The sequence below is a fragment of the Acaromyces ingoldii genome (genome assembly GCF_003144295.1).
Source record: "Acaromyces ingoldii strain MCA 4198 unplaced genomic scaffold FA10scaffold_3, whole genome shotgun sequence".
NCBI lineage: Eukaryota > Fungi > Basidiomycota > Exobasidiomycetes > Exobasidiales > Cryptobasidiaceae > Acaromyces > Acaromyces ingoldii.
This window is the reverse complement of record NW_020290249.1, coordinates 877536-897706: the sequence shown is the minus strand read 5'-3', so window position 1 is coordinate 897706 and position 20171 is coordinate 877536. Positions and strand designations below refer to the sequence as shown.

The following is a 20171-nucleotide window of genomic DNA, read 5'->3' as shown; positions in this document are numbered from 1 at the left end:
AATTCGGCCAAGGGCAACTGGGATGGAGCTTTCCAAGGACCGGGCGTGTCGCGTTCCTAAAAAAGCAAGGGCTCTTAAATTTCACGTGGGTTGGCTCCTCGAAGTGAGAGAACCTCCGCCACACGCCGTCATTGGCGACAACCACCCAATCCACTCGACAAGCCACGCCAAAGCAATGGCAGGACGCACACAATTCCGACCTGGACATACGGCTGGACCGACAGACGGATCGCGGACGATCACAATCCATGATGTACCGACGGGAGAGCAGGGAGGATCGTCCGATGAAGCTGGCTCGAGTAGCGGGCGAGGAGGAGCTGGGGTCCTACGGCTGCGCGGAGCAGCTAATCCGTCAAGGAGGGTCGTGTGGCAGGAGGGCACCGTTGATAACGAAGGCATGGGCAGGAAAAAGAGCAAGAGTGAGCTCAAGACATTGCGAAAAGGGAAGCCTCGTTCTAACCCTTGACAATCTCGACAGTCTGCTGCATCTACCATAAACCGAAAGCTTTCGATGAATCGTCTGACGAGGATTCCTCATCCTCATCAGCAGGCTCTGGCGATTCTGATGAAGATTCAGACTCGTCCTCTTATTCCTCGAGTCGCTCGAGCACCGAGAGCGCCGAGGGCGTGAATGCAACAAAAGCATTACGTGAGAGACGTGCAGCATCGAAGAAGAGCAAGGAGCCTAACGATGCTCGCAAGGAGGAGGCGTGCAGGCATGAGCACGGACACGAACACAATCAAAAAGCCAGGAAGGGCAAACGGAGAGTCAAAAGCAGAGGCTCTAATACCATGGTCGTGACAGAAACGAGGACCGAGGAGAGCGAAGAAGCCGATCCCGATCCAGTGCCGAACGCCTATGAGAGAGGCCCCGCATAGTCACCTTACCTTGCCTATCATCATTGTACTTCTATAATTAGCAATTGACTCCCCTCTTTACGAATTTGCGAACAATCTCTCTCGACTTCGCAGGTCTTTCGATCTCGCTGATAATTGCAGGGCAATCATGATGATGTTACAAGGGGTCTACCAAGACGCTTTATGGACGCCAGCAATCTCCCCAGCAAGCGCCTTTTGTCGAAATTGATACTGCAGTCGCGAAGGTCTCCGTCAGTCATCCTTCCACTTTGCCAGTCTTTGCCCACCTCGAGGCGTGCGATTTCTTGTCAGGTAAAACTCACCCGGCAAAGACCAAATTCGGTAATGATACCCCGACCCCTTCCCGTCTCAATACACCGTTCCTTGACCATCGTCGGTCTGCTTTTTGGCGGGAACTGGTTGAGCTGAAGCTGTGCCTGATGTCTGACCCGGAAAGGCAGGGTCGTGTTCCGAGCCACGAACTTGAACGCGCGACGAAGCAGCTCGTGGGAGGTCACCGCCTGTCGCTTCGACATGTCGCGCCTGTTACAGCCAACAATACCTGTCAGCCCACTTCACTCCACCTGCTCGTGTCACTCTCGCAACTCACAGCACGCGCGCATTGGGTCGGAGAGGCATGGTCCGCGGTGGCCCTTGGCTGTAAAAAGGTAGATACGTTCGGCGATGGACGGTGAGGACAGAGAGACCTTGAAAATGTATCTCGGCCGAGACTGGTCTAACGTGACCTTAAATCCGCCTCCAACCTGGTCAATGAGCTCCAATCAGCGTGTTTGATTTCCAAGACGAAACTGCATCATCACAACGGACCCCGGCGGTTAGCAGAGACATCGATCGCGACAACGACGCACTCTTCTGCAAACACGCCATCGCCTCCTCTGACTCTCCAGGGGTAGAAAAGCAGAAATTGCAACGAAATGATGGGACCGTTGGCTAGACGGGCCCTGGGCGTGGCGGCGTCGGCTGCTCCCTCCACAGCCGAAGCGCTGGTCGGCAGTAATGGCTCGCGAGCGTTCACAACGGCTGCCCGCCGCTCGTCACCGCTGCTCGCGGCATCTTCGTCGTCGTCATCTTCGTCATCTTCGTCGGCAGCACGCTCGTCGTCGCCGCACGCATCATCACAGCGACGAAGAGATCTTTCAAGTACAGTCACTCGCCACGCACCTCCACCGCCACCACCAGAGCCTGCGGTCTCGAAGCCGCTCGGTACGCCTCCCAACCCCCTGGGCACGCCTGGAAATGCAAAGCCAGTCGATGGAAGGAATAATGGCTCGTCATCATCCCAATCACAGATGTTTTCGCCACCACCCGCGCCTTCATCATCACCATCATCATCATCATCATTAGAGAAACAAGAGTACCAGTCTCCAACATCGCTATCCAAGGAGAAGCAGAGGGAAGAAGTGCCGTCGGACGAAGCATGCGCCACTCTCAGCCCTAGCTCGCCCTCGGCACCGCGGAGCCAGGGCAAGGACCGAGAGAGGGAACGATCAGCAGCGTCGCCGGCAAGCGACAAGGGCGAGGCGCCAAAGGCCATCCCACCCGAGGTCGTCAATCGACCGAGTGTAGGCAAGAAGGGAAGCGCAAGCGGCGGCAAATTCAAGGCGCAAAAGGCAGCAATCACACTGGTGAGTCACGAGTGCTTTGTCATAGAAAGAAGAGGGTGCTGACTCTTGGATCATTTGTCAAAGACGCCAACGGCTCTCGAAAGACTCAAGGACCTGCTCGACACGAGCGGCCGCTTGATTCGAATTGGAGTCCGCAACAAGGGCTGTGCTGGCATGAGCTACCATCTCGAGTACGTCGAGCCGAGCCAGGCGGGCAAGTTTGACGAGCGCGTCAAGCAGGACGGTGTCGAGGTCCTCATCGACAGCAAGGCCCTCTTCAGCATCATTGGCTCCGAGATGGACTGGCAGGAGGACAGGCTCTCGGCAAAATTTGTCTTCAACAACCCAAACGTCGTCGAGGCGTGCGGATGCGGCGAGAGCGTCAGATTCGCTTGAGTGTCCTTTCACTGTGTACCATGATCAATGAGCACTTTTCCCTCTTTCTGCTCCCCTTTGCCCCTTCAACTCTCTGGTCCTCTCTGGTCTTTCTAAGGTACTCCAGATTGGGCGCACTTTCGTCGCAGACAGATATGATTCACGGCTCGAATCAGGGGAGAGAAGCTATTGAAAAAAGAGGCAAAAACTACCGGTGATGGATCTCTTAGGTGCGCAAAAGGGGCCCTTCTCTAAACCTTTTTTATGCCCTGTACCATCTTCTTGATAATTGTGTCTTTCCCTTGCTACGCTTCCCTCATCCACCACCCAACGCTCGCCCGTGTACATGCCTGTTTGCTAGAGGTTCCCATCTTTATTCTCTTCTCCCTCATGCCCGCCAGATGAGGAAAGCAATCTGGCCGAGGTCTGCAACGGAGAGAGCGTCAGTGTCTAGCTGAGAGAAGCCTTCTTCGCGTGTAGCTCACAGAAGTAGATGAAGTGCTTGGACTCTGTAGAAGTGTCAATGCCAACAAGTCAGTGCTCTGTCGAAGGCTACTGGAGGCGGCGGCAGAAGGAGAGCGTCTCACTCACCATGCGTCACGTAGCTCCCGTAGTGCTTTCCCACGACGACGTGCCACGTCGCCCCAAAGGCCATGTCCATCGTCCGCTTGACGTGGGCGGCAATGTCCTTTTCTACTGTAAACTGCGACAGGGCGCTCATGGCGTAGTCGACGACCTTTTGCTGCATGTCTTCGTCCATGTCGACGCTCTTGATGATGGCCTTGGGCACGTTGTTGCCGCTGGGCGCGGCGCCCGAGGAGCCAGCGGCGCCAGCAGAGGCGCCAGCAGAGGCAGCAGCGGCCGACCCGGACAATGCGGATGGGTTCGAGGCCACATTGCCAGCGGTTGGGCTTGTCGCCTTGGTGTTCTCGCCGTTGAGGTCGGACATTGCGGGCGTCTATGTCGAGGCAAGGGCGTCAGGAAGGGGCCAAGAGAGAAGAGAGAAGCAAGACTTGATGCCGTTTACTGACTCGAAGTTGGATGATATGAAAGGGCTCGTTCGTCTGGCTTGACAAGAATAGGGGGGAGCTGCCTCTATAATGTCACAGGGAGAGGAGGCGCTAGGAGCAGCACAGGCAGGTAGAAGAGATCGAGTGAAGTCGGGCGCCCTCTTGGTGTATTTTTATTTCTCTCAGCCTCGAAACACCTCGCTAATTGGCTGCCTCGGCTTGCTTGACTCAAATGAAACTGCTGCGAGACGGAGACGGAAAAGAGACAGTCAGGCCGTCGGAGTTGCGTCCCTCCTCCGTGACTTGTGCTGGCGATGGGAAATGCGCGTGATGAATAAGAGAGAGGAGACACCGCGTTTGTGTGAACCCCTGGCCGCGCGTGGAGCAGTGCGTGACCGGACTAGGTGTCCAAGAGACGTACTCGGTGAGCGGGGTGGGAGGAAGAGCGAGGTTAAAGAAAGAGAGAGAGGAGAGAGCGGGTGGGCGGGCGCGCTGGGCTGGTAGAAGAGTAGGGACCACCCTTGTGTTAGCTTTTGCGTTTTGTGTTGGAAATCCAGGAAGCGGGCCCGGGTCGGTCGGATTGCGTTCTGAAAAAAAAAACGTCAGAAAAGCGCGCGCGCGGCGGCTCTGGGCCATGTGGCTATGCAGAGAGCAACACTTGCACAACCACACCGTCCGAGAAAGAGACGTCTGACTGTCAACTACATTGCATTGAAGAGAAGAGAAGAGAAAGGGGTGTATCATTTGTTGACAGAAAGAAACATAACTTCTCAATAGCTAGGGTAGAGAGACCTCGTTACAACGGCTACTCTGCGTACGGCGGCAGGTCTTCGGCCTGCGCCTGGTCCCAGTCGGAATCGCCCCTTCGGACGACAGTCCCGTTTCTGCGCAACCTTGCTTGGACAGCGCCGGCAGCCACTTCTGCCCGCTCGTTGGCGAGCCTCTCAGCCATCGCTTCAGCCTCTTTGCTACTGGCCGCCGAGCTCGTCGGTGGTGGTGGCACACCTGCTTCTGCCAGGGAGGAAGTCGTGGGAGCGACGGGCTTGCGCCGTGGGCTCAGCGTGCCCGTCTTGGGACCAGGGTCATCCGAGCTGAGAATGGGCTGGCCCGTCTCCGCAAAGGTCGGTCCCTCGTCAGCCTCTTCTTCCTCACTGAACGGATTCTCTTGGTGTGAGGAAAGCTGGGAGCCGCTGGTCCGGGGAGGAAGTACGGGCGGCGACGAGGGAGAGAGGACCGGATTCATGTTGAGGTTGGGAGGTAAGGACCCTCCCTCGGGGAGCGGCGAGAGTGAGTCGCTGGGTCGCCGATCGCCCGACGTCCTTCTGGCCGGGGCTGGTCCTGCAGAAGAAGCCAAAGTCGCCTCGGTGGCCATCTTGTCGGCCTGCTCGTCCTCCTTTGTCGACTCAGCCAGCTCTGCGGCGTGGCTCTCGGCATAGGACAGGGTATCGCTAGATGCGGCATCGTCGCCTTGGTGCTTTGCCGCAACGGAGGGGAGGGGAGGCAACGTCTTGTCGGACTGGTGCGCCTTCACGGCTGGCTCCACCGCCGCTCGGATGGCTGCAATCTGGGGCGCGCCTGGCCAGCTCTCTTCGCCCTTGTGAACGCGCTTACTGGGAAACGGCGGCTCGACGACAGGTATCTGGCTCGTCAGCAGCTTGCCGTACTTTGCCACGAGTGCCAGCTTGTCTCCCAGCTCGATGAGGCTGTCGAAGTGTGCCGTGTAGCTCGACTGGAGGCACTGGCGCTTGAGCTTGCCCAGCTCCTCCTCCTTTGCCGCGTCGTCCTTTTCCGACTTGTCCAACTGCTCCTCCAGCGGCTTGACCTTGGCCGAGTTGCCCTTTGTCCGTTCGGGGATCAGCGTCATGAGCTCGCGGTGGATCCTGATGCGCGTCTGTCGCCCCTCTGCGAGCTCGGTCTCGAGCTTCTGGATGGCCTTGAAATCGGCGCGCGATGCTTCGAGCCTCTTGCCGTGCTCGTGGTGCAGATCGCCAACCATTGACAGCACATATGCCAGGCGGTCGGTCACTGTGGGGGCAGTGGCGGATGTTTCCGTTAGCTTTTCTTCCCACAAAAGCTCCAGCGGCAAGATGCATCAGCATAGCAGAGACAGAGAAAGAAAGACTCACCATCGGTCAAGACGTCATCGCCCACGCTGTCCTCTCGGTTCTCGGGCTTGTGGTCCTGGCCCCACTCGTACGTGGCTGCGGCCGCCTGCTTTGTCTCCCTGGCTAGGGCCTCGTGGTCGATGCTGACGCTGTGGAGCTTGCCGGACAGCTTGTGGAAGGAGCGGTTGTGCTTGTAGCGAGGGTCGTATGTTGCCACAACCTCGTTGCGAAAGTAGTGGGGAATGCCACCCGTGTAGGTGAAGCCGCCCGACTGGTGCTGCTGCTGGAACTGGGCCGCAGCCTCCTGTGCGCGGTCCTTGGCCTTTTGGAAAAACGAGGCCATGGCTTGTGCGTGTGTGCGTGAGTGCGTGGAATGAGTGGGTCAATGGTGGGACAGAAGCGATCGAATCAATCAGTGGACGGTGGAGGGGTTGGATTTTAAGCTTCTCTCGACAAGACTGCGCGCGAAAGCTGCTTCGCACAGCCCACATTTCTTATTCTTTGTCTCGCCTTTCAACATTGCGCTGGCCCAGGCGCGCGCACAAACAAGCACAGCCTTTCGACGCCCGTGCGCAGCAATAATGGTCTTCTTCGAGCCCTTTGCCGTCGAGAGATGGATGGACGAGTACGAAACAAGGGCGACACACGATCTCGCCGAGACGTGCTCCCTGTCGCTGCCCCTCAACGACGTGCTGCAGTGGTCGCGTGACGATGGCGAGCCGGCCCTCGACGCCTCCGACTTCTTTTCCAAGCGCATGGGCTACGGCCACATTGCCGGCTCACCCAAGCTGCGCCAGAACATTGCTTCCCTCTACAATGGGAGCATCAAGCCAGACGACGTCCTCGTCACACAGGGTGCCATCGGTGCCAATTTCCTAGCCATTGTCTCGCTCGTGTCCAAGGGCGACCATGTCATCTGCGTCCACCCAACGTACCAGCAGCTGTACGAACTGCCGAAGACGTTTGGTGCCGACGTGGACCTATGGCGCCTGCGACCCGAGTCGCAGTGGCAGCACCAGCTTCAGGACCTCGAGAAGCTCCTGACGAAAAAGACGAGCCTCGTCATCATTAATAACCCCAACAATCCCACGGGCCAGGTTATCCCGACAGAGACTCTGAGCAGGCTCGCAGAACTGGTCAAGGAAAAAGCGGCGCCTGGCGCGCTCATACTCTGCGATGAGGTCTACCGGCCACTCTTCCACTCGCTCGACAATGGAAGTGCTGCCCCACCCTCGATTCTCGAGCTTGGACTGGACAATGTCATTGCGACGGGAAGCCTCTCCAAGGCATTCTCCCTCGCCGGCTTGAGGGTCGGCTGGATCGCCACGGCTCGACGCGATGTTTTGCAGCGCTTGCACGCAAATCGCGACTACAACACCATCAGCGTCAGCGGCGTCGATGACGAGCTGGCGGCAAGAGCGCTGGGCAAGCAGTGCCGGGCCAAGATTTTGCAGCGCAATATCGAGCTAGCCCGGACCAACCGAGCGATGCTTCAGAAATGGGTCGAGACGCCGGGGAGGGGCACGTCGTGGGTCCCGACACGCGCGGGTACCACTGCTCTCGTTCATCTCGGTCAAAATGTCGACGACGAGGCCTTTTGCCGAGCCCTCAACGAAGAGCGAGGCGTGGTGAGTCCTTGCAAGCCCTCGTCACGCCGCCCTAGATCTAGATCCTGACCTCGACCCGCCTTGCCATTGCTAGAACATCGTCCCGGCCGGTCTCGCCTTTGGACAGCCTGGCTTTGTCCGCATCGGCTACGTGGGAGATTCAAACGTCCTTTCCGAGGGCCTCGAAATCACTGGCCAGTTTCTTGCTCAGTGGAAGAAATAAAACGCGGCGTGGCTTTTTTGGACTGATATCGCATTCTCGGGCGAGGTCGTGCACCTTGACCGTATCTAATCTCCCCGACCTTGCTCGCCTCTCTCTGGTCGACGCGCTAACTTGCCGTCCAGGCGCATGAGATATAGAAAGAGAGCGTTTTTCATTACTGCAGGAAATGATCACTGTCTCCTTCTGTCGTCTAAGTCTTCGTCGTCTTCTTCTTCCTTTTTGGCAACACGAAGAAAGTGGACATGAGTGAAGACGTCAAGACAGCGCAGCCGGGGCCTACAGAGCAGCCAAAGGTGCAGGTCTCGTCGCTCGACGGTCATGGCGAATACAACGAGAGGGCGAGCGGCGGGCTGCGACAGAGGGTCGGACATCTCTTCACAAAGGATGCCTGGCTGGGCGACTATGACTGGGCGCACCTCTGCATGCCGCGCCTGTGGCCCTACCGGCTCGGGAGATCCTCGTCGTCGTCCACGTCGAAGCGACTGACGCCGATGCCCTTTTACGGCCTCGAGGACCGGCTGCCGATCTTGCTCGCTGTCACCCTTGGGCTCCAACACTGCCTGGCCATGCTTGCCGGTCTGATCACACCGCCGATCATCCTCGCCAACCTGTTCAAGCTCGACGCCTCGACGCAGTCCTACCTCATCTCGGCCTCGCTCATCGCCAGTGGCATCCTCTCGGCCATCCAGATGAGCGCGATCCGCGTGCCGCTTCCCTTTCTAGGAAGGCTCCAGATCGGCACGGGCATCCTCAGCGTCGTCGGCACTTCCTTTGCCACCCTGTCGACGGCCACGGCCATTGCCGAAGCACTGTATGCCGACGGTACCTGCCCCATGGTCACGATGGCCGATGGCACCCAGACGAGGGGCACCTGTCCCCAGGGATACGGCATGGTGCTTGGCACGGCGGCCGTCTGCGGTCTGCTCGAAGTCTTTCTCAGCTTCATGCCCGCCCGTGTCCTGCGCCGCATGTTCCCGCCGCTCATCACTGGGCCTGTTGTCTTTCTCATCGGCACTTCGCTCATCGGCGACAGCGGCTTCCTCAACTGGGGCGGCGGCGCCAACGACTGCGCTTCGAGGCCCGCCTCGGGCCTGTTTGCTCTCTGCCCCATGGTGGGTGCGCCACATGCGCTGCCGTGGGGCTCGCGCGAATTCCTTGGACTCGGCCTCTTCTCCTTCCTCACCATCGTCGTCGTTGAGATCTGGGGCAGCCCAGCCATGCGGAGTGCCTCGGTCGTCATTGGCCTCATCTTCCCCACCCTCGTGCTTGGCATTCCTCTCCACTATACCTCGCGGTCTTCGATCGACGCAGCGCCTGCAATCACCTTTCTGTGGACGACTACCTTCCCGCTCAAGGTCTATGGTCCTGCCGTTTTACCCTTACTGGCCGTCTACTGCTCGCTGATGAGCGAAGCCATTGGTGACATCACGGCCTCGTCTGAGGTCAGCCGTCTCGAGGTCTCTGGACCCAACTTTGACCGACGGATCAAGGGCGGCGTCCTCTCCGACGGCCTCGCCGGCATCTTTAGCGCCCTCTTTACCATCACGCCCATGTCCGTCTTTGCGCAGAACAACGGCCTGATTGGCCTGACTCGCGTGGCAAACCGTCGGGCCGGCTACTTTTGCTGCTTCTTCCTCATCCTCTTTGGCATCCTGGGCAAGATTTCCGGCGCGATTCTCGCCATTCCCAATTCCATCTTGGGTGGCGTCACGACGTTCCTCTTTGCCAGCGTCGCCGTCTCTGGCCTCTCGATTCTGCAAAAGGTGGAGCTCAACCGGCGCAACCGCTTCATCCTCGGCCTCTCGCTCTCCCTCGGCCTGGGCAACCTCCTGGTGCCAAAGTGGGCGACCTACTTCCTGCCCGAGACGTCAAACAAGGCCCTCGAGGGCTTCTACCTGTCGATTGAGATCATCATTGAGTGAGTTGCCAATTCCCTTCTTGGACCCCCTCTCCTGCTCGCTTTGTGCTAGTTGCTGATGCATTTGCCCGAAACAGGACGCCGTTCCTGATCTGTGCCATCGTTGGCGGCATCGCAAATCTCATTCTGCCGTACGAGAGCGATGAAAACGTAGAGGCGAGCCAAGGGCTCATCAACGAGCAGCGAAGCGAGACGGACGTGGAAGCAAACGAAACTCAGAGGCAGGAGCGGCGAACGCTGCCAGACGACGAAAAGGACGAGTAGCAACGCCTGTGCTGCTGATGCCCACTGTACTGCTATTTTTGTCTCTCTTATAGACGGGCCTCTGGCCCTTGCCATTGCAATTGCCATTGTGAATTGATTTTTTTGAGAGAAAGACGGGCCACGGCGACGACTCATCTCCGACGCCGCTGCACAGAAATGGTTCTGAGGGCCCCTTTTTGGTAGAGCGGAGTCAGGTTGAGCTCGTGTGCAAAGTGGGATGGCCCAGATCTCCGATTTACCTTTGTCTCCACGCTCTTCCACCCCTCTCCTACCGCGTGTGCAACAGACGTTCTCCGCTGCTCAGTGCAGCGGGGCGTCAGAATCTGCATCAAGCATCCTTCTGCTCAGTGACTTGGCCCTCCTTCCGTCTTCCGAGATGTTCTGCGCCATTTTAGGCCCCGGTGTTCTTGGATTTCTCTTGTTGTGGACAGGTGTCTGACGCAACTCTATTAAGAAACTTGGCGGCTATGACGCTCGACTCGCTCCTGCTCCGATGTAGATTATGTGGTTCGCCAGCAAGAGGAAAGGGGCCTTTCGTCCCGGGCTCCATTCTCGTTTGACGGTGCATGATTGTGTCGCGGTTTCAACAAGACAAACAGCGGTGTTTGGCTGTCTGAACAACGGCAGCGAGCGCGGAGGGCGCACAAAGACATAGCGAAGCGGGACAAGAGCGGTGATGTCTCAGGGACAGCGGCGGTTGCCAAGTCAGACCTTCTCCTCCGTCCTTCTCTCTGCAGGGTGCGTGGCACAATGCTCATCTGTGATATACCACCGTTCTTGCACCTCAAAAGGAGACCTCGTTTCGCTTTTAGTCCTTGTCTCCTTTCTTCTCTCTCTAACTTCTTCCTTCCACTGACTCTCTCTTTCCCATTCCCATCAATCCGCAGCGCACCATCGCCAGTCTTCTTCCCTTTCCCCCTTTCCTTGCCCCTCATGCGTTCCATCACCCTCAATATCACGTTCCTCGCCCTGGCCGCCCTCGTGGGTCTTGTTTTGGCTGACCCATTGCCCAAACAATACCAGAGCGTCCAATACGGCCACGGTCGTCTCGCTGGCTTCTTCCGCCGTCGTCAGCTGCAGCAGCCGCAGGTCACCACTACCAATCAAGCACAAGCACAGGTGAAGAAGCCCCAGCAGGAGGAGGACGACTGTGATGAACAGCAGAAGACTAAGCCCCAACAGGTGCAGCAGGACACGGGCGTCAAGACGCCGACTAAAGAGGACGATACGCAGACGTCGGCCGTGAAGCAGCCAACGCAGGCTGGCCCGACCGATGACAAGACAACTAAACAGGCTGACCCGAACGATGACAAGACAACCACGCAGGTCAATCCGACTGTTGACGCGACGACTAATACGACTACGCAGTCTACGCAGGCCACACAGCCTCAAACGACGCAGCTCAAGACTAGTGCCAGCAGCATGCCCGACAGGACATCGTGCAAGAGGGGTGTCGGAGAAGGACCCGTGGCGCCTCATACGAGCACGGGTCTCATTCTTCCCCTGCCCAGCGATGGCGCGTTCGACAAGAGCTGCAAGGTCACCATCACCGCTGACGGAGTGAGTGGAAAGCGAGCGTCTCTCAATGGATTTTTGGACTCATCGTGATCACTTCTCCCTCTTTCATTAAAGAGTCGTTGCGCAGGCTCCGCTTATCGCTACAAGTTTTACATCAAGGGCATGGATCAGGCTTCCATAGATGCCATTGAACCAAAGGACATCGAAATCAAGCAAAGCGACCCTCACACCAACCCTGACGAAATCTACGCGTGAGTCTCTTTCCTATCTTTCCTATACCATAATGAGTACAGGTCGATCTGAGACGATAGAGCCCTCCCTCCCACTAGCAAGACGGTAATCTCGGTTCCTTGCCAGGGCTGGAACGGCAAGATCATCCTGACAGACCGCCCTGAAAACATGTCCTACACCGAGAATCTCATGGGAACCCGTCTCACCACGAGCAATGCCGGTGCGCAGATGTGGCCCGATGATAGCCCAAACGAGCTTGGGGTCGAGGTAAGTTTCGCTTGATCTAGATACTCGCCAAAAAGCTCTCTATTGATTTTGCCGCTCGGGGGCGCACACCTTGCAACTAGGCCAACTTCATTGCCCCTCTGACTTTTGCCCGCTTCGAGGACACTCCACCTGACGTGTGGAGCCAAACGAACGTTGGCAAGAAGGACGACGCGAGGGGATACAAACAGGCAATCACTTCGTGCTTGCCCACCGCCTCTGTCAACATCCAGTGGTGCTAGACTTTCTTACTCTCACCAAGACCCCTCCATCTGTCATACACTGCCAGGCTCGACCTAGGCCTATGCTTCCCTCCCTTTCCGTCTGTATACAGTCGTTTCCGACACTTTCTGGCCGAGAACTCAAGTTCCCAGGCGCCAGCCAAAGAACAATGTTGATGATTGTTTTCCCCTTCGCTCTCTTCAATTGTGTTGCCCACTCAAGGTCATGTGTGTGTGTACCGTCATGGCGGTCCCGAGCTTTGCTCTGATTTGCAAACCTTTCCGGGTCTCACATCATATTGCCAATGTTTTAGATTTTGATTTTTTCGACAGTGATTTTTTTTTTCTGCTTTTGGACCGAGCGCGCGCGCTCGGACTCATCGGGCCAGGGTGGGTCTATCACAGTCATATACACACCCTACGCCCACCTCCTTCGCCCGACTCTCTTTTATCCATAATCACTACGGACGGCCCTACGACTGGTCTTGCCCTTTCGAGTGAGAGCACACCTCGAGCGAAGCCCGAGCAGCACAAGAGGCAAAGGGGAGCTCTTTATCGACTCCTGAGCCGAGAGAAACACCCGTGTCTGCTCCGGCAGTGACGCACTGCCTGTCTGTCCCCTGTGGTGTGCGCTCACCCTCCGCCGTAGTGAAGCACTCGCTCTGCCGTCGCACCTCCGCACATCATTGTCGTACTTGCAAACATGCGTACATAGGCACCAGATCCGGGTCTCCTGCATCAATTTTGGCCCACACAGCTCGACTATCTCCTAGCATTGCACGCAGTCATCAACACGGCTTGCACTGCCAAGCCAGGCGCCGCCAATCATGACTTTCCATGGTGAGAATTTAGACAGCGATTGCCGCACCTGTCAGCACGCTAAAGCAGTGCCATCAGGTGCCTTTCCGAGCAGCCCGCTGAGCCGCTCGGCCCTCCGAGGCGACACTGGCCTGGGGCTGAGAATGAAGGAGCAGCAGCCTCGGCACGCTTCCAACCCATCGCGAGCATCGCCCCTGCTCGACGGCACCAGTGGAGAGGAAGAGATCATCGACAATGGTCCTAGAAACGCTGGCAGCCTCCTCACGATGCAAGCGAGGAGAGCATCCCAGCCAGCTTCAGCCTCGTCGGCGTCGGCGTCGGCAGCGGCGGCAGCGAGATCGCATCCATTGACTATGAGCACGCCGCCTCATCGCTTTAGGCAACCAGGGGCCTGGTCGCCCGACTCGGCTGTAGATGCCTATGTTGCCACGAGCCCGCCCTCGCACCTTCATCACCCACGCAGCCCTCCGTCGAGCGCGACTCGATCGCCGACGAGCAGCAGCAGGCGGCGCTTTTCTGGTCAGAGCTTTGGCGTGAGCCCAACGCCCAACTTTGGCAGCCTCATTGGCTCGTACGAGGAATCGCTTCTCAGCGGACGCATGTCGACACTGCCCTCGAAGCCGCTTATCTTCGACGCAGAGCTCGGCGTCCTGGGCCTGGGCAAGTGCAAGCCGTCCCTGCGCTGTCCACCGCATCTGAACGTCAAGTTCCCCGCCCACTTCTACAGCCTCGAGGGCGCTTCGGAAAAGGAAGGCAAGGTCTCGCCGGGCAGCCCGTATGTAGGTACAATCGACATCGAGAGCCACTACCTCGACGAGCTGCTGGCCTGTCAATTCGACGAAGCACTGGCTCTCTCTGAGGATGCGTCCTCCCAGTCCACAACGTCGCAGCAACCGATGGACATCGTCCAGGGCGGTGCTGCCGCTGGCTCCACAAGGCAGAGCCACCCGATGCGTCCAAGTCCGCGCAGCCGGCGAGGTGCGGACGACTCACAAGCAAATGACAAGGACGAGACAGAGGCGCAGTCAACCAAGCTGCCAGCCTTTCCCGGCTATCGTGTGCCACCCAAGGGCCAGATCCAGCTCGTCATTAAGAATCCGAATCACACCGCCGTCAAGCTCTTTCTTGTCCCGTACGACTTGTCCGACATGCCGGCGGGGACCAAGACGTTCATCCGGCAGAAGAGTCACGCTGCTCCTCCTGTTCCGGGCTCGGAGACGGGCCTGGCAAGCCGGCCACCGGACGCGCCGCCGCCATCCCCTTCCCCATCACCCAGCAGCAGTATAACACCTAGGCTCTCGGCAAAGGAGACGCTAAGATATGCCGTCCACTTGCAATTCTGTGCCGTCGCCAATGCGCCTGCAAAGGCAGCGAGAAAACCAGAGGCTGGCTTCGAGGGACTCGATGTCCCTATCGAGGCTCGCACAACACGTCGAGCAAGGGCTTCGCATCCCCCAGATCCCCGTGCAGCGGGGGGAACAGGGCCAACAAGCGCCGCGCAGCAGCCCAAGATCTACCTGCACAAGAACATTCGCGTGTGCTTTGCGGCTAGGCTGCCCGACAAGTCAGAGAAGCTCAGCGTCTTAACGGACACGCCAGGTGGGGTCAATGGCAACAAGGAGCAGATGTATGCGTCCTATGCTGGCCCGGGAGAGGAGTGGAGAGAGGCCAAACGAGCCGTGAAGCTCAGGGAGCGGGCGAAAGAGATGGAGAAGAGGCGCCCACGAGACTCACAGATGATACCGACCACTGCTGTGGAGGATCGCACCACCCTTGCAAACCCTGACGATGACAGCCTCACTTCGGCTGCAGATGTGTCATTGACAGAAACAGGTGTCTCTGGCGATCTTTCAGCGGCAGAGGACGTCTTCATCTTCAACTCTGATCCGAACGGAGAGAGATGGGAAGAGTCGAGGGACGAGGTCCCGGTGTCAGACAACGTCGACATTCCGCAGACACAATCAGGCTTTCGCCCGGCTTCCTGGGTGTTACAACACGAGGAAGAGCAGGCGCCGGCAAGCCTCGACACCGCGACGGCAGCCGCTGTCGCTGGCATTGACGAGGCGAGAGTGGCGTTTGGAAGATCGTCGAGGTTGCAGCAGCAATCGACGTCGAGAAGAGGTTCAGCATCTCAGACGGGGCTATTCCAAGGCTCCAGTACAGCCACGGCTTCCGCGTCCGTCGAGAATGGTGCTGCTCCCTTCAATTATGCATCCCTGGCCGAGGCACGATCATCGTCCCCGCACTTGCAGCGTCGTATGAGTCGCTATTCTGAGGAACAGCGGTCGACTGAAGATGATCGTGCCCTGCTCGAGTCGTGGCACCAGACCTTGGCCCTCCGACCACAGTCTTCCTCGTCCTCGTCGCACTCGCACTCGTCATCATCGCTTCAGCAATTCCAGGCGCGACCTCCATCACCGACGTCGACGACAGCGACGATGAATAGACCCACGTCTTCCTCGTCGTCCACGTCTTCATCGGCGGGAGGAGCCTCGACGCTGAGCATGCGGCCTCTCTCGCCCTCTCGTCCGTCCTCGAAGAGGCCGACTTCTCCGCCGTCAACAACGTCACTGGGCTCCGTACCAGGTGGCCGGATGACCCCGACGTCCCCGCACCGTCCAAGACACTACACATCATCGCTCTTGGCCGCTCAGGCTGGCGCCGCCGGAGGAGCGCGAAGAGAGGACGAGGAAGGGCAAGAGGGCGTGTCTTCGATGAAGCCGTCAGCCGGGATCGCAAGTGCGGTTCTAGCAGCAAGGCCAACGCTGATGAGGCGCCTGTCCTCTCAGACTGCCATCAACGCGGTCCCAACGACGACGCCGGCCGTTGCAGAAGGTGCAAGCTCAGGAGTAGGAGCTGGACAAATTGCGCTGGGCGAAGGGGTAGAAGCGTTGGCAGCACGATCGAGAACGAGCAGCAGCAGCGGAGGCAGCAGCAGCAGTGGTGCTGGACGCAAGGCCGGGGGATGACAGAGCAAAGATTAACAATAGCACAGCACACCCATGTACATTTCAATCACACTACCCATGCAATAACACTTGAAAACGACGATGACGGCGATGATATCGCTTGTGCGTACAAGTCACAGTATTGTATTGCTCCGAGGAAATTTCTTGAGAAAGATTAACGAGAACCGCTTGTGCGTGTTTGTGTGCTAGGAAGCCAACATGACAAGAAAGAAGAGCGTTCAGATAGGAGCATGTGTGCGAGAACCATCCCGAAGAAGTATTACTCTACAGGCTTCAAGCCTATCTAGTGGTGCATAAAGTCGATGCTGACGTCCATGCACATGAGATCGACATCGTCCTGCGTCTTGCCGTTGACGTGGACGTTGAACTTGGCCGGTGGGATCTCCTTGGGAAGCTCAGTCGTGTGTGTGATCTCATAGTGGCCCGGCTCGAGGGGGCACTGCAGCTCGGCGTCATTGTCCTTGGCGAGCTGGCAGATGTCGAAGCGGCGAGAGAGGAGGCGAATGAATCCGAGCTTCACGACTACGTCTGCATAGCTCCCTTCCTGTTTGTGAGACAACGGGAGCAATGTCAAATTGTGAAGCCAGAAATAGGGAGGGCAAAGCAACGCACCTTGAGGTCGTGCTTGACCTCGCCAACGGCGTGCACGGTGAGGTTCTCGCCGGCCTTGGGGGGATCCGGGTTGACCTTGATGTCTTGCAGCACGATGGCCTCATCTCCCGATCCGCACACGTTCCACACCCATCCGCTTCCCGGCGGACCGTCCATGGTATCGGCGTCCGCAAGCGACAGAAGTCCCTCCTTCTTGCTCTTTGCCTCCTGCTCCGAGATGGGCAGGATCGAAAAGATGGCGTCGTCCATGGCGGCCTCCATCATGAGTTTGGCCTTCTCCAGATCATCTGAGAGGTCCGCGACGAGGTCCTTTGTAAACTCCGAAACCTCGAGGAAGACATCCTCAGCATCTTCTTGCTGCTGCTGCTCGGCCTGCCAGAGCTTCCGCGACGACTCGTCCATCGCTTGGGCCTGACCATCGAAAATTTCGATGCCCCACTGACGCAGGTCTTCGCCCTTCGACTGCGCTTCGGCCAGCATCTGATCGACGAGGTCTGGCTCTCGGTGCGTCGCTTTTCCAGCTCCTCCTTGCTGCATTGATGGCGTGTCATCGTGTGCAAAGACAATCTGGTTCGAGGGCGCAACATCTATGGGCGAGGCGGCGACGCTCAGTGGCGCAGCGAGAAGCAGGCCCCCAAAGACGAATGAGGCAGCGGATGAGTGGCGCATTCTGGCGAGGGAAAGAAAGAGGTGGAGAGTGATTCGAAACCAAGAGCGGGGGTGTATGCGCTGCGATTCTCTGTAAAGGTATGTAGGTGGGGGACGGATGGATGGATTGAGTGAGATCGAGGAAATCCAATGAATGGCGGCGGGCGGGTAATTCAAGAGTCTCGGCCGCCCCCTGTTGTGATGACGTCTCCTCGCTCTATCTGAGGGTAAGCCACTCTAAGGTCGCTCGCGTGGAGAAATCTTGACTTGTCGCGCTCAGACCACGCAACTTACACGCGCAGGGCGGCGATTACCGGTCGCATACAGTCCAAAGTCCGGGCAGCTGCAATAGAAGCTTGCCTGTTCTATTTCTTCCACTCAACCAACATGTCAATCCAAGCTGCCAAGGAGACTTTCTTCAAGTCCGGACACTACGCCGTCGTGGGCGCCTCGTGAGTGCTGGCCGCGTTGCAGCGTGACTGAGACTGACCGAGTCGCCACAGCAAAGACCGGACCAAGTACGGCAACAAGGTGAGAAAGCAAAGGCGTGCGACGAACATGCAACGCAGAAAGCGCATCTGACTTGCTTTGAAATGCGACAGGTGCTTCGGTGGTACAAGGAACATGGCCTCGATACGGTCGCTGTCCACCCCAAAGAGACGTCCGTCGAGGAGATGACGACGCTGGCCAACGTGTCTGATCTCCGCGAGCCCAAGAAGACGAGCGTGAGCGTCATTACGCCTCCAAAGGTCACCTTGTCCGTCATCAAGACGGCGCTCCTCGACCTCGACGTCGCTGGTGTCTGGCTCCAGGTGAGTGGTAAAGAACGCAGAGATATGTGGAATCAGCACTGACTCGCCTCTCTTCAGCCCGGCGCCGAGGACGACGAGGTGAAGAAGTGGGTGCAGGAGCAGGACGAGGCGACCAAGAACAAGGTCATCCTTGGAGGGTCTTGCATCCTCGTCGAAGGCGAAGGCCTGGCCAAGGCTGCGGGCAAGCTCTAGTCCACCCTTGTTGTCGTTGTTGTTGTCATTTAATTGCTACATGTTGAAAGGAAGAAAATGGTACTAATATTACAGATGTGATGCTTTCTTCACCGGAAGACGCTTCCCCGGCAATTTGTCGCGCCGCAATTGCACTTCATGGCCATGAGACCCTGCTCGACCTTGATCTCCTGGCCGACAGAGGCGTTGTCGAGCTTCTTTTCTAACCTTGCTGCCGTCTTGGAATCGTCCAGGACAGCTGTGGTGCTTGCCTTGCTGCCCGAGTTGTAGTCAAAGGTGAGCTCCTCGTGCGCTTCTACGTATCGATTAGTGAAAAAGGCCATAAATGGCCTTCTCAGGTCCCGCTCCTGGGTATAGACCGAGAAGACGGTCATGTTGGGATCGCAGCAGTGGTTGAAGAAGCGCGACAGGTTGCCCCACAGACCTGCATCGACCGAGTAGACGGCGTCGGGCTTCTTGTTCCAGTTGGTGGCATCCTCGAGCAGCTCGTCAAAGTCCTCTGGAACAGGCAGGCCAAGCGATTCGAGATGCCGTCGGTAGGGCTCAATATCGTACTTTTCACGAATGTGGGCAAAGTCAATGTCAAAGACGTACGACGTATTGACCTTCTCGTATTTTCTGCCTCGCCTCTCTGACTCGTCCTCGTCGATGAGCTCGCCGGCATAGACGGTAATGAACGTGCCCCGTGGCAAGGCTTTACGGGTGCGGACTCCCCAACCTTTGCCGCTTTGAGTCTTAAAGAGGTCCAGGGGCACCTTGCGACCCTTGCCCACAACGCGGTTGCGACAGTCGCCCGAGCAGCCGCACCGCGAGTTGCATTCCCAGATGGGCGTCGCCGGATAGACGGCGATTTCTGGTCTCAGTCTGCCATCTTCTGCATAAGCAAAATCGCCCTTGACCTTGCTTTCGACGAGGACCTCCGTTTCCTCGCCCGTCACTGGGTCCATCTTTGTCTCGTACTCTTTCGTCCACGGTATGGTACAATTTGCTTCGTGTAGGCGGTAGCAGCTGCACGTGGCCGGGTCGCATTCATCGTCGTCGCAGTCACACCCCGGAGAGCCGTCATCGCTCTGGCCGACACTGTCGGTGAGGATGTAGTCGTCTGTAAAGGTGAAGTCCATGGGCGGGCAAGGCTGGTAGGCGTCGATGTTGTCGCGGTTGATCCGGTCCATATTTGTGATGGACAACGAGGCGGTAGAGAGCTCGCTGTCGCGAATATAAGCAATGAAGAGCTTCGCCTGGCCATCGTACTTGATGTTGCGCCTCTGGTCGTACTGGACGAGGTCAGGGAGCCGAGTGGCCTCTATGCGTGACTTGGACAGCGCCTTGACCTCGTACGAAGCAAAGGAAGACTTTGCCATGTTGATTGGGGCGGGTGATGCGTCTCCTTCTTCCTCTTGGTCCTCTTTCATCATCTGGGTAGGTGAGGCGGTGGATCGCGAAGAAGAAGAAGGAGAAGAAGAAGAAGAAGAGGGTGACGAGGAAAGCTGCTGTTCCAAGACCCGATTCATCAGTTCTTCATTGACTTGAGGGACATGCCGAGATTGACGACGTCGACGGCGTCGCATCAGTGGCGTCTGGTTGTGAAGTGTGCGCGACGGCCGCATTCTGGCGCGGCCTTCGCCCTCCGCCCGAAGCGATGCCCTGCCGTCGGCTTTGCTTGCAAGGTCTTCGCTGTCGCTGTCGCTGATCTCTACTGGCTCGGCAGCGCGCTGGGTGACGCTCCGAGAGGGTGCTCGCAGCGCTGTTATATTGACATCATCCATCTCATCGTCGCTCATGCTAACGTCAATGACGATTGGCGCCTTGGCCTGCTGGCCCTGGCCCGCCATATTTGGGTCAATGTCGTTGATGAAGCGCTGAAGTCCGGACAAAGGGACAGAAGAGAAGCCTAAATAAT

The 20171-nt window shown here is 57.8% G+C and overlaps 12 protein-coding genes across 12 annotated transcripts; 7 read left to right on the top strand and 5 right to left on the bottom strand.

Annotated features, from left to right (window-relative positions):
- Window positions 1–115: 115 nt before the first annotated feature.
- FA10DRAFT_301432 (hypothetical protein) lies at window positions 116–934 on the top strand. Its single transcript, XM_025524986.1, has 2 exons — window positions 116–419; window positions 479–934. Exons 1-2 carry the CDS (start codon window positions 176–178, stop codon window positions 877–879), a joined length of 645 nt encoding a protein of 214 aa, XP_025377352.1. The 5' UTR covers window positions 116–175; the 3' UTR covers window positions 880–934.
- Window positions 935–1026: 92 nt separating this feature from the next.
- Window positions 1027–1497, bottom strand: FA10DRAFT_301431 (glucocorticoid receptor-like (DNA-binding domain); the record flags this gene model as incomplete). Its single annotated transcript, XM_025524985.1, has 3 exons — window positions 1027–1089; window positions 1182–1401; window positions 1469–1497. The coding sequence occupies 3 exons, from the start codon at window positions 1495–1497 to the stop codon at window positions 1027–1029; spliced, it is 312 nt and encodes a 103-aa protein (XP_025377351.1).
- A 154-nt stretch (window positions 1498–1651) lies between these two features.
- On the top strand, window positions 1652–3241 carry FA10DRAFT_251499 (hypothetical protein). The gene is made up of 2 exons (XM_025519610.1): window positions 1652–2504; window positions 2568–3241. Exons 1-2 carry the CDS (start codon window positions 1794–1796, stop codon window positions 2877–2879), a joined length of 1023 nt encoding a protein of 340 aa, XP_025377350.1. The 5' UTR covers window positions 1652–1793; the 3' UTR covers window positions 2880–3241.
- On the bottom strand, window positions 3193–3992 carry FA10DRAFT_106573 (hypothetical protein). Its single transcript, XM_025517849.1, has 3 exons — window positions 3450–3992; window positions 3344–3367; window positions 3193–3284 (listed from the first exon to the last, which is right to left on the bottom strand). The coding sequence occupies exons 1-3, from the start codon at window positions 3805–3807 to the stop codon at window positions 3247–3249; spliced, it is 420 nt and encodes a 139-aa protein (XP_025377349.1). The 5' UTR covers window positions 3808–3992; the 3' UTR covers window positions 3193–3246.
- A 567-nt stretch (window positions 3993–4559) lies between these two features.
- FA10DRAFT_266646 (hypothetical protein) lies at window positions 4560–6351 on the bottom strand. The gene is made up of 2 exons (XM_025521583.1): window positions 5995–6351; window positions 4560–5893 (listed from the first exon to the last, which is right to left on the bottom strand). The coding sequence occupies exons 1-2, from the start codon at window positions 6314–6316 to the stop codon at window positions 4674–4676; spliced, it is 1542 nt and encodes a 513-aa protein (XP_025377348.1). The 5' UTR covers window positions 6317–6351; the 3' UTR covers window positions 4560–4673.
- A 107-nt stretch (window positions 6352–6458) lies between these two features.
- On the top strand, window positions 6459–7995 carry FA10DRAFT_301427 (PLP-dependent transferase). The gene is made up of 3 exons (XM_025524984.1): window positions 6459–7601; window positions 7675–7775; window positions 7830–7995. The coding sequence occupies exons 1-3, from the start codon at window positions 6555–6557 to the stop codon at window positions 7870–7872; spliced, it is 1191 nt and encodes a 396-aa protein (XP_025377347.1). The 5' UTR covers window positions 6459–6554; the 3' UTR covers window positions 7873–7995.
- FA10DRAFT_266644 (Xanthine/uracil permease) lies at window positions 7984–10033 on the top strand. Its single transcript, XM_025521582.1, has 2 exons — window positions 7984–9721; window positions 9799–10033. The coding sequence occupies exons 1-2, from the start codon at window positions 8046–8048 to the stop codon at window positions 9983–9985; spliced, it is 1863 nt and encodes a 620-aa protein (XP_025377346.1). The 5' UTR covers window positions 7984–8045; the 3' UTR covers window positions 9986–10033.
- Window positions 10034–10918: 885 nt separating this feature from the next.
- On the top strand, window positions 10919–12240 carry FA10DRAFT_285861 (hypothetical protein; the record flags this gene model as incomplete). Its single annotated transcript, XM_025524030.1, has 4 exons — window positions 10919–11545; window positions 11618–11754; window positions 11833–12001; window positions 12082–12240. 4 exons carry the CDS (start codon window positions 10919–10921, stop codon window positions 12238–12240), a joined length of 1092 nt encoding a protein of 363 aa, XP_025377345.1.
- Window positions 12241–12933: 693 nt separating this feature from the next.
- On the top strand, window positions 12934–16096 carry FA10DRAFT_106380 (hypothetical protein). Its single transcript, XM_025517848.1, has 2 exons — window positions 12934–13059; window positions 13117–16096. Exons 1-2 carry the CDS (start codon window positions 13047–13049, stop codon window positions 16005–16007), a joined length of 2904 nt encoding a protein of 967 aa, XP_025377344.1. The 5' UTR covers window positions 12934–13046; the 3' UTR covers window positions 16008–16096.
- On the bottom strand, window positions 16037–17374 carry FA10DRAFT_266643 (hypothetical protein). The gene is made up of 2 exons (XM_025521581.1): window positions 16620–17374; window positions 16037–16551 (listed from the first exon to the last, which is right to left on the bottom strand). Exons 1-2 carry the CDS (start codon window positions 17286–17288, stop codon window positions 16291–16293), a joined length of 930 nt encoding a protein of 309 aa, XP_025377343.1. The 5' UTR covers window positions 17289–17374; the 3' UTR covers window positions 16037–16290.
- A 273-nt stretch (window positions 17375–17647) lies between these two features.
- FA10DRAFT_301424 (NAD-P-binding protein) lies at window positions 17648–18351 on the top strand. The gene is made up of 4 exons (XM_025524983.1): window positions 17648–17719; window positions 17771–17798; window positions 17870–18079; window positions 18137–18351. The coding sequence occupies exons 1-4, from the start codon at window positions 17655–17657 to the stop codon at window positions 18269–18271; spliced, it is 438 nt and encodes a 145-aa protein (XP_025377342.1). The 5' UTR covers window positions 17648–17654; the 3' UTR covers window positions 18272–18351.
- FA10DRAFT_266641 (SET domain-containing protein) lies at window positions 18349–20144 on the bottom strand. The gene has a single exon (XM_025521580.1). It carries the CDS (start codon window positions 20101–20103, stop codon window positions 18361–18363), a length of 1743 nt encoding a protein of 580 aa, XP_025377341.1. The 5' UTR covers window positions 20104–20144; the 3' UTR covers window positions 18349–18360.
- Between the last annotated feature and the right edge of the window lie 27 nt (window positions 20145–20171).

Coding starts and splice junctions, on each gene's coding strand:
- FA10DRAFT_266641 (XM_025521580.1), bottom strand. CDS start 20,103: ATGGCGGGCCAGGGCCAGCAGGCCAAGGCGCCAATCGTCATTGACGTT.
- FA10DRAFT_266643 (XM_025521581.1), bottom strand. CDS start 17,288: ATGCGCCACTCATCCGCTGCCTCATTCGTCTTTGGGGGCCTGCTTCTC. Junction 16,552..16,619: donor AGGTCAAGCACGACCTCAAG/GTGCGTTGCTTT, acceptor TCTCACAAACAG/GAAGGGAGCTATGCAGACGT.
- FA10DRAFT_266646 (XM_025521583.1), bottom strand. CDS start 6,316: ATGGCCTCGTTTTTCCAAAAGGCCAAGGACCGCGCACAGGAGGCTGCG. Junction 5,894..5,994: donor CGATGACGTCTTGACCGATG/GTGAGTCTTTCT, acceptor CTGCCCCCACAG/TGACCGACCGCCTGGCATAT.
- FA10DRAFT_251499 (XM_025519610.1), top strand. CDS start 1,794: ATGATGGGACCGTTGGCTAGACGGGCCCTGGGCGTGGCGGCGTCGGCT. Junction 2,505..2,567: donor AAAAGGCAGCAATCACACTG/GTGAGTCACGAG, acceptor CATTTGTCAAAG/ACGCCAACGGCTCTCGAAAG.
- FA10DRAFT_301427 (XM_025524984.1), top strand. CDS start 6,555: ATGGTCTTCTTCGAGCCCTTTGCCGTCGAGAGATGGATGGACGAGTAC. Junction 7,602..7,674: donor TCAACGAAGAGCGAGGCGTG/GTGAGTCCTTGC, acceptor TGCCATTGCTAG/AACATCGTCCCGGCCGGTCT. Junction 7,776..7,829: donor GAGGGCCTCGAAATCACTGG/CCAGTTTCTTGC, acceptor TTTTTGGACTGA/TATCGCATTCTCGGGCGAGG.
- FA10DRAFT_106573 (XM_025517849.1), bottom strand. CDS start 3,807: ATGTCCGACCTCAACGGCGAGAACACCAAGGCGACAAGCCCAACCGCT. Junction 3,368..3,449: donor CGGGAGCTACGTGACGCATG/GTGAGTGAGACG, acceptor ACACTTCTACAG/AGTCCAAGCACTTCATCTAC. Junction 3,285..3,343: donor CAAGCACTTCATCTACTTCT/GTGAGCTACACG, acceptor TCTCCGTTGCAG/ACCTCGGCCAGATTGCTTTC.
- FA10DRAFT_301424 (XM_025524983.1), top strand. CDS start 17,655: ATGTCAATCCAAGCTGCCAAGGAGACTTTCTTCAAGTCCGGACACTAC. Junction 17,720..17,770: donor TACGCCGTCGTGGGCGCCTC/GTGAGTGCTGGC, acceptor GAGTCGCCACAG/CAAAGACCGGACCAAGTACG. Junction 17,799..17,869: donor GGACCAAGTACGGCAACAAG/GTGAGAAAGCAA, acceptor GAAATGCGACAG/GTGCTTCGGTGGTACAAGGA.
- FA10DRAFT_266644 (XM_025521582.1), top strand. CDS start 8,046: ATGAGTGAAGACGTCAAGACAGCGCAGCCGGGGCCTACAGAGCAGCCA. Junction 9,722..9,798: donor TCGATTGAGATCATCATTGA/GTGAGTTGCCAA, acceptor TGCCCGAAACAG/GACGCCGTTCCTGATCTGTG.
- FA10DRAFT_301432 (XM_025524986.1), top strand. CDS start 176: ATGGCAGGACGCACACAATTCCGACCTGGACATACGGCTGGACCGACA. Junction 420..478: donor GGGCAGGAAAAAGAGCAAGA/GTGAGCTCAAGA, acceptor CAATCTCGACAG/TCTGCTGCATCTACCATAAA.